Here is a 9,585-nt window from a genome sequence, read left to right as displayed (position 1 = left end):
TCGATCTCACGTAGAAAAATTCTCGGATTCAGTGATTGGATATTCAATTGTATGAAATATTTTCGTATTTGGAGAATAACGTTTCGTGCAAAAGCATCAGTCGATTGGGTGTGCGAATTAGTCAACTGATGTTTTTATACGAAATGTTATTCTTCTTGTGTGAAAAATTATTGTCAAAGTACGAAAACATTTTGTTCGACTGAATATTCAGTCACTGAACCCAATCATTCTTCCCTCGTACTTGATATGATCTCGAAATGGAAAATTCTTGGATTCCGTGACTGAACTTTTAGTTACTGGCAAAGTACAAAATCAAAACTCTCATTGTACAAGAGTAAGCATGGACCGGGATTGAAAATTCAGTCACGAAACTCAAGTATTTTCCCGTCGAAATAGCTTTATTACGCTCTCTTGTTCGTATTCGCCTGTTACTATCGCAGTAAATGAATGGCCAAGTATTAGCCGAAACAGTATATATTCTATCGGACTGTCAAATTGTGTCAATGTCATACTGTTGGCCAATTCCCTTTCCCACCGTTAAGTCTCCCTCCATCAGTATCACTTATCCGTGTCTCGTCCTTTCGGCATGGACAAAGTTACGTTGCAAGTGGCCGAAAGATACGGCACTAATTATCTCACTGAGGTGGTCCGCGCGTGGTCTGGCCTGTGATGTCTTCCTTCTAACCGAACAAAATGGAAAATGGATTCCACGACCATAAAATTCGACAGCATATTGATTTGTTTAATAAACAAATTTTACGTGTAGTGTACAGATTTAAAATTTATCAAAAAGATTATATGTGGCGATGTCCAAACTAATGCTTTGCACTAGACTTATTCATGTTATAAATAAACACATCGCGATTTTATCGGAAAAGGAAGGAAAAAAAGAGAGTTGCTTTTACAACATCATAGTATGAATAGAATACGCACGTCCATCTCTCTCCATGGTAAGTAAACCGAATAGACGAGCCACCTTTTTCTTCGTCACTCACACACTCTCTCTCTCCTCTGCATGTGATGTGCCAAGTTCCTGTTTGTTCGTTTACATTCATACCTTCCGTACTTTGATTTTGATTATTATTGATTATGGAGCTAAATCAAATACCGAACACTCTCTCATTTCAAAGCACTGATTTTGTTTAGTCTTCATCATTAAACAAAGAACCCCACCAGAATCACAGTGTTTCTTCTCATCATCAATCGCAACCACTACCTCCCTTCCCATGGTCCTTCCTCTTCCCCCGTGGCTGTAACTCACTCCCTTTCTCCCGTTGTTTGTCTTCCCTGCATTACCCAGAGACAGAGACAGAGACAGAGTAATCTGAAAGGCTGTTGCGTTGGGCCTGTTAGTTTCTGGGTCAGATCCATTTCACCCAGGACAGCATTTTCGAAGTTTGAGAGAGTCTCTAGAGAGAGAGAGAGAGAGAGAGAGAGAGGGGAAGATGAGTGGGGGAGAAGGTGGAGAGACGTTAGAGTTCACCCCGACATGGGTGGTGGCGGCGGTGTGCACGGTGATTGTGGCCATCTCCCTCGCCTTGGAGCGGCTGCTTCACTACGCCGGCAAGTTCCTCAAATCCCATAACCAGAAGCCCCTCTACGAGGCTCTCCAGAAGGTCAAAGAAGGTTCTTTACCGCTCTCTTGTCTCTCTGCTCTTTTTGATAATTTTCTTGCCGGAATCATGGGAATCGTGTTGATTTTTGCAGAGCTGATGCTGTTGGGGTTCATATCCCTACTCCTCACTGTCTTCCAGAACGTTATCTCCAAATTCTGCGTCTCCAAGGACTTCATGCACCACATGCTCCCCTGCAGCCCCCAGGAGAAGCCCGAGACGACGACGAATACTTCGCATTTCCAGTCTTCCTTCTCGGTCTCTTCTTGGACCCCCGGCTCATACCGGCGTCTTCTTGCCGAGAACACGACGACGGCTTCCGAGACCCTCACATGTGCCCAAAAGGTTCAAATTCCTCACTACTGTCGTTAGGTCGAACCCGCCATGTGCGACCCATGTGGCTGAAGGCTTTTGTGTTCGTTGTGTTTGGCATGGTCTATATGAATAAAAATCGTATGAACATGTTTTCCTTTGTTTAAGGTTTGAATTTTTCCATATTTTCCTCTATAACAAGTATATTTTTCATCGTATCCCTGCTGCTCTTGGTTCTTACTACATAGATTTGACTAAGTACGTTTGTTCAGTATCTTTTATTTCATGCGTTGCTTTTGTCTGTGTGCCATCTTATATTTCAGCTGCTTTAGAAAACTGATTATTTCACGCCAAATGATCCGACTGCTTCATTAACCTCCATGGAATTTGATGGGTTCAGCCAGCTCAATCATAGTATTTCAGATGCTGCTCAATGTCAAAATAGGCTTACTTGCAATTTTAACTAAGTTGAATCTGGATTAATGCTTGAAACATACAATTTATCTCAATGCAAGAACCCTCAAGCCTTTGTATTAACCAAGACTGTGTTTGTCAGTGAGTTATCCAACTGAATATTTCACTTACTTACTATCCATGATTTTGTGTACGAGTTTCTGAAGCATCTGTGAGGAACTTACGTTTTGTATTTTCAGGGTAAGGTGCCACTGTTGTCCACAGAAGCACTGCACCATCTTCATATCTTTATCTTCGTGCTGGCCATTGTCCATGTGACATTCTGTGTTCTGACTGTTCTATTTGGAGGGGCAAGGGTAAGCAATAGTTGTCTTCTTTCTTAGGTTGCCTTTACTTGAACTTGGCATATGTTTGGTCATTGTGATCTTGGTGATGCAGATACGCCAATGGAAACGCTGGGAAGATTCCATTACAAAAGAGAATTATGATACCGAACAAGGTATTCAAAATTTAGGAGATCATTTTTCCTTTGTCCTTCCTGTTCTTGCAACTATTTACCTAGAACACGAATAATTTAAGCATGGCTCTGGAAGGATATTTAGCCAATAGCTGTGTCATCTTAATTTGCTTAAATTGCTACTACTGTAACTGGTCAACTTCTTTGATGCAGTTTTGAAACCAAAGTTCACGCATGTTCATCAACATGCTTTTATTAAGGATCATTTTCTGGGCATTGGGAAAAATTCTGCTCTTCTGAGATGGCTGGTATGTTTAGAATCTTGAATATCATTCTTGTTCTGTTCTTGCTATCTTTCTATAAGAATCTCTAGTTCACCATCGACAAATGGTACAGGGAATAGAAACCCACAATGGTTTCATTAATTTGTGCAGTCGAGAGAAATTCAGATATAGAGTAACACACTGATTTTGCACCATTTCTTCTGAATTTGTTGTCTTAGAAGTAGAGACAGTATTTTTAATGCATTGAGTCGAATCAAAAGGTGTACCTGTTATGTAGAAGCCTGCATAATGGTGTTTTATAAAGCTGAGTTTTCAATGACTGTTGAGCTGACTAGGGGCGCTGAGAATATATTCAACTTGTTCTGTCAAAGAAGGGCCAAGAAATGATAGGCGAGGTAGAAATGGGGGTTTGATTGTTCATCGAACTTTTATGAACAATTTTTCAGGACCAACAGCAACTTAGTATCAGTTATTCTTTGCTTCCCGTGGCTTATAAGTTATCACTAAGTTTCATTCTCATGTTTTTCATTACAATTCACTGTTTGAAGTGTTAGAGAGGTGGAACTATTGGGAAAATAGTTTCAAGCTAGTGTTATTACTGATATAAGATCTAGGATTAGCAACTGTATTAGAAATTTTGCTTGCATTAAACCTCAACTTTGTCCCTTTTTTTTTTTTTGCAGCATTCATTCTTCAAACAATTCTACGCTCCTGTTACTAAAGCCGATTATGCCACATTGCGACTGGGCTTCATCATGGTAGATTTTGGAAACAAGTTCGTTTTCCATTTCAAGTACTCGTTGGAAGGCTTGTTTTGTAGTGCTTTTGTTCTTTCTGTGGCAGACACATTGCAGGAGCAACCCAAAGTTCAATTTTCACAAGTACATGATACGTGCTCTTGAAGATGACTTCAAGCAAGTTGTGGGCATCAGGTGTGTCGCATCTCGAAACAATAACATATTTCATGAGGGAAACTCTAATGGTGTGTTTGGCCTAGCAAGTGGCAGAGATGTTCATTGCTTATGCTGAGTGCATCTGATTTCCTTGATTGCAGTTGGTACCTCTGGGTATTCGTTGTCATTTTTCTGTTGCTGAATGTCAACGGTAAGCAAATTTCTTGGTTTAATATTCCATCTATTGACTTTTCCTCTCTTATTTACACCTTAGCTTGGTTTTTTATTACCAGAGCTTGCAATTTTTCTTTTTTCCATATTTGCATCCACTTCTCGTTCTGGGATGGCACTAATTTACATCTCCCCCAGCACATCACCCTTGATGAGCACTCAGTAACCGACTGAATAGCGAGTCATTCATACTCATTTCTTAGATAGTTATGGTAGTCATGGTTCAGGTGGGATCATGTCATTAAGCAGCCATTTTGCCTGCATATGCTGCTCTGAAATATTGGTAGCACTTGCAAAATGTATTGGCCGCCGACAGAACAGAAGCACAGAACAAATTGAAATCAAACCCACTTCCTTCTTTGTATGATATTGTTTGGCTGATAATATCATCCAGTCAGGCATACCAATGCCTCTAACATTCTTAAAAGAACAGCCTTTAAGCAGAATAACTACTGATAGCTCAAGTGAAATCTCTTTTCCAGACAAATTTTTTTACCTTTGCCTTATCCACTAGAATGCAACTTCTGAGGATTTCTTGGAAGGCCTTTCATTTGGTCCATTTGGGTGTGGAAGGGGTCACAAGGTGGCTGATTCATTGATAGAGGTGATGTGGAAAATAGAGGCTTGAATTTGGAAAGTTTTTGACATTGGTAAGAAAGTAGTTCTATATAGTTAGTATACTTTGGGAAGAAAGACTTATCACTCACCCGAATCAGAAGAGACAAGTCTTGGTTTTCCACAAAGTTGAAGTGAATCAAGCAAGTCACCAGTTTTCCTGTAATCACAACTTATTGGTTTTGTTTTTTGGCTGAGTGCTCTGAATTGTAGTCTTTGCTAACTCATAATGTAGTGGAGGTCGCACGATTGGGTCTAATCTGCTGACATCATTAGCTGCGATATTAGGGGACTGTCACTGACTTCAGCTCTTGTTGTGTATATGAAGAACTTGAGTTTAAACTTCCAATCAAACACCTTTCAGTAAACTATATAGGTCGAGCTGATTTATGTGATAGCATGCTTTTCTGGTCAGAGTCGTGAGGCAAAAATAATTGGAGAGATTGCTTTAGAAGAGAGAAGTTCTTCCTCTCATTGGTGGCTCTCTTTTCTTTAAAATTTTTCCTATTGGGGTTGGTACCACCCTAAATTCCTAAAGCAGGAGATGAAATTCTCCTTATTTATAATGTTGGTTAGTTATGCTTGTGTGATAACTAGTATTTTTATCTTATTTAAGTCCTGGAATCGGAAGTCAAGTCTTAGGAGTACAAGAGGTCCTTATTGTTCTCCTTTTAGACCAAGACTTTAGAACCCTATCTTCTGCCATGATTGCTGTCATGTTCTCATCCAAGAGTCTGGTTAGATTTCCAAGACAAAAGCCTCTATCTGGAGAATCTTTTGGCTCAGTTTAGAATGTAGCTGTTAATTAGAATAAGTGAAATAATCAGAACAACAGCTTATCCAGTGCTGTTATCTGTGTCATGAGCACAGATTTGATATGTGGAAGAGCTGTATTTATATATATACGAGTTTTAGAGACATCTTTGAATCCGCAAAGATATTCTTCCCTTTTCTGCAGGATCCTATATGAGAATCAGTTACAGATTTTGCAGCCTACTGTCTATGGGTGCTCGGCTCTTTCTCATATCACATAAGTGCCGTGTAGTGTTCAAGAACTGAGGTTATCACATGCGTACTTTCTAGTGAAGTTTCCCTAACTACGGGACTTTATTCCGTATTGTAGGGTCACCTTATTTGACTTAGAGAAGTTCCATAGAACAGTTTGGGCTGCTTCACCTTTGAACCGAAGCTTTCACTGCAGGAGCACATTGGAGATTCTCATGAATTATGAATTGATAGCTTTCTCATTTTGTAGTATAAATGCTTGAACCATGCATCCTATTGACAATGTCCAGTCTGCTATGCACTTTTGACATTACAGGTTGAGTTGAGTAGAAGAAAAAGGTTACACCTTTAATTTTCTAACTTTGAATTGTGAATCCTAAGTACATGTATTTAGACTAGCTCTGTTCAGTTTTATCCAGTCATTATGTGATTTATGGGATTTCCTGTGTATCATCATTCACAATTCAGATGTTGGCTCAAAAGAGTCCAAGATTGTGACTATTTGATATTGATTTATTCTCTCTCTGCAGGTTGGCACACTTACTTTTGGATAGCTTTTATCCCTTTCATCGTAAGTAGCATTCTTGTTTCATAATCCAATATCCCCATTCATGCTTCAAAAAGTTCTATAGGCAGTTACTGGTTTCAGTTATACCTAAATGTGAAATCAAGTTTATGGCCATTGATTTAATAATGAAGTTCATTCAAATTGATGGTGGAAGTTTTTGGTGAACTGGATGTTCTGCTGAATATGATACGTGAGTTTCCCCTTTAACAAATGGTGGGTGTAAAAGCTCCCCTCATCTGCTGAAAGTTTTGATAGTTAAGTCAGCCTTAATTAAATAATTTACATCTACTGGAAGTCGAGCTTCTACTGTGAGCAGGTTCTGAGTGAGCATTTTCTTGGGGCTGATTACAGCTACTTTGTGCTTATAGACTACCGAAATTTTGTCAGATGTCGTGCTAAAGAGTCAGTATTGTAAAATCATACCTTGTGAAATGTTTGCTGATACATTTGATCTCTGACTTACTCTTTCATCCATCAACCTCCATGATTTTCCAGCTTCTGCTTGCTGTGGGCACAAAGCTTGAGCATGTGATCACCCAATTAGCACATGAAGTTGCAGAGAAGCACACAGCCATAGAAGGAGAGCTCGTAATTCAACCCTCAGACGAGCACTTTTGGTTTGGAAAACCCCGATTCGTCCTCTTTCTGATCCATTTCATCCTTTTCCAAAATGCTTTTGAGATTGCATTCTTCTTCTGGATATGGGTATGTTTTCTTCTGATTACTGGCCGGTTTTGCTTCAAATTGGTGAACAAATTGACAAGAAACGGCCATGTTTCTTCCGTCTACAGGTTCAGTACGGCTTTGACTCCTGCATAATGGGTCAGGTCCAATATATTGTCCCGAGGCTTATTATAGGGTAAGCCGGCTATCTTTTTCCTCGTAGATATTGATGTGTTAGAGAACATTCATCTTTCTCTCCCTCTCCCTCTCCCTCTCCCTTTTTAACCTTTTGGGATTTGGTGTTCAGGGTGTTCATTCAGGTACTCTGCAGTTACAGCACCTTACCTTTCTACGCCATCGTAACGCAGGTCAGTTTTGTTCAGATACTTTAGACTCTCACCCCTCAATGTTTGAACAGATACATCTTTGTCAATTGTATAGGAATATTGTAGCAATACGAACAACATAATCTTTGGATCTTATGGTATATTCTGACACTACATTCTCTGTTGCTATGAAATGAAGATGGGAACCTCCTTTAAAAAAGCGATTTTTGACGATCACGTGCAAGCGGGAATCATGGGCTGGGCTGAGAAGGTGAAGAGAAAGAAGGTATTGAAACCGGGGGGAGATGGGTCCTCCCAAGCGAGTTCACATGGTACCGATGGTTCCACAGTCGGGATTCAGCTTGGAAGGCTAGCAAAGAAGGCATCCGCACCTGAGGAAATCCAAGCTGCAAAACCCTCTGCCGATGGGCCCAAGTGAAGGAGGCTAGTGTATCTTCATTCTCGGTTTCTCTCTTATCTAATCGAGAAGACCGTTTTGTAGATTATAAAATTATATGATGATGCCGGTAATCACATGTAGGATGTTGAAATAGTTGTCCTACTGATGCAAACCTTGCTTTACCTCTGTTGTCTCAGTGGCGGCTGAAATGAGAGTGAGATGTTCTGTTTGATAGACATGGGTGTTAATGTGAGGCCTAATTCTTTATTAATGCGAAAGCTCTGCTTTGGAAATGAAATTGTCATGAACATTATTATTGCAAAACGATGGTTGCTTTTGCTCGGGGAAGACTGACCGGAACAGCCAACGGACTTGGTGGATATTACGAATGACGTACAGCTGACAGAATGTAACGATGCTGTTGATCAAATCTGAAATGAGACTCGGACGAAAGGTCAGCGGAAGTAGTGTAACAATCATTATCCCTACGATTCAACTATTGAGAAAGTTAAGCGTTCAGATCCCTCACACATTGGTCCTATGAGCTCCTTAACAACCTCCTCCATCCAAATTTATAAAGGCAAAAGGATGCACCGTGGGATAGTGGGAGGGAAAAAAAAAAGGTTGAGTTCAGAATTTGTGAGAATTATTATTATTACGTAACTATAATTATAGTGCAATACATTAATAGATAGAAATATTTTAAATTAATTATAAAGGAAATAATTATGTATAGATTTGGTCGTTTTGCACAAAGAATTAAACCTGAAGGTAGATATTTTCTTCGTTTTCTATGAGACTCGCAATATATTTGTATTTCATGAACAATCAATGTATCAATATCAATATCAATATATATATATATATATATATATATATATCAACAAACTCTCGAGCTAGCATATTATACCGTCATCTGATCAAAACTAAAATCGCCTTCTCTTATGTTACTACGTCGTCGGAATTCTAAACTCTCTCATGTTGTCATATCAACATCATATATTTTTTAAAATTTTAAGAATTTTAATGATATAATTTTAATATACAGTTTCCTATTAAAATAGAGTATTATACTATTATTATATGTAATATATTTTTTACACGATATTTCAATTATATCAGTCCTCTATCTTAAGAAATTTTTTTTATAAACAATTCTCATGAACGGTTGAACTTTATATATACAAAGTTCTTTCTTAAATGAAAATAGATACTAAGTTAAATGAGGTGAAGATGGAGTTAAAGGAATATATCAAATACATGAATTTAAAAAAATAAAATTAAATGAGCTATATTATCAACAAAATTATGGATTTATAACATTTTGCTCCACCAAAATAACTAATAGATTTATTTATCAATTTCAGTGTAACGCACGGGTATTCATATATTTTTTTAATTTTAATTTTAATTTTTTATTAATTATTATAATTTTTATTTTATTACACTAAATCTACGAGCTTTAATTATAATCCAAAAAAATTGTTTTTGTTTTGTCCTTTTCTTCTCTAGTTCTTCTCTATTTCCTTAAATATAGAAAAAATTCTAGCACGATATTGTATTACCATGACACTACTTCCTCTACCTTCGGATGATACAGTGCTCCATGGGCACCATGGGTCATAAATTCTATTTTCTTAAATATAGTGCGATTGCTGTGCAGTATAACAGTGGAAAGTCCTGATCTGTCACAAAATCTTTGGACAGTAGTCCATCGACGGACAATGCACGATTTCCTCGGCAGATTGAGGAGGTATAAAAGTCAACGTTAGGTGAGGTAGGGTCTTTGCACGTCGCCTGACGT

The 9,585-nt window shown here is 38.5% G+C and overlaps 1 protein-coding gene across 1 annotated transcript; it reads left to right on the top strand.

The window, feature by feature from the left end:
- The first annotated feature begins 957 nt into the window (after positions 1-957).
- Positions 958-8,079, top strand: LOC116213744 (MLO-like protein 1). Its single transcript, XM_031548791.1, has 13 exons — positions 958-1,626; positions 1,708-1,958; positions 2,579-2,695; positions 2,778-2,838; positions 3,010-3,104; positions 3,764-3,838; positions 3,924-4,012; positions 4,135-4,184; positions 6,355-6,395; positions 6,888-7,097; positions 7,184-7,251; positions 7,363-7,423; positions 7,581-8,079. The coding sequence occupies exons 1-13, from the start codon at positions 1,446-1,448 to the stop codon at positions 7,818-7,820; spliced, it is 1,539 nt and encodes a 512-aa protein (XP_031404651.1). The 5' UTR covers positions 958-1,445; the 3' UTR covers positions 7,821-8,079.
- Positions 8,080-9,585: the final 1,506 nt, after the last annotated feature.

Source organism: Punica granatum, chromosome 7 (assembly GCF_007655135.1).
Source record: "Punica granatum isolate Tunisia-2019 chromosome 7, ASM765513v2, whole genome shotgun sequence".
In the NCBI taxonomy this organism is placed as follows: Eukaryota; Viridiplantae; Streptophyta; class Magnoliopsida; order Myrtales; family Lythraceae; genus Punica; species Punica granatum.
The sequence above is the reverse complement of the archived record's forward strand: the minus strand, read 5'-3'. Positions and strand labels throughout refer to the sequence as shown.

Excerpts from the sequence above, each read along its gene's own strand:
- LOC116213744 (XM_031548791.1), top strand. The coding sequence starts at position 1,446 with ATGAGTGGGGGAGAAGGTGGAGAGACGTTAGAGTTCACCCCGACATGG. Across the intron at positions 4,013-4,134 it reads AAGCAAGTTGTGGGCATCAG|TTGGTACCTCTGGGTATTCG; the intron begins GTGTGTCGCATC and ends CCTTGATTGCAG. Across the intron at positions 4,185-6,354 it reads TCTGTTGCTGAATGTCAACG|GTTGGCACACTTACTTTTGG; the intron begins GTAAGCAAATTT and ends CTCTCTCTGCAG.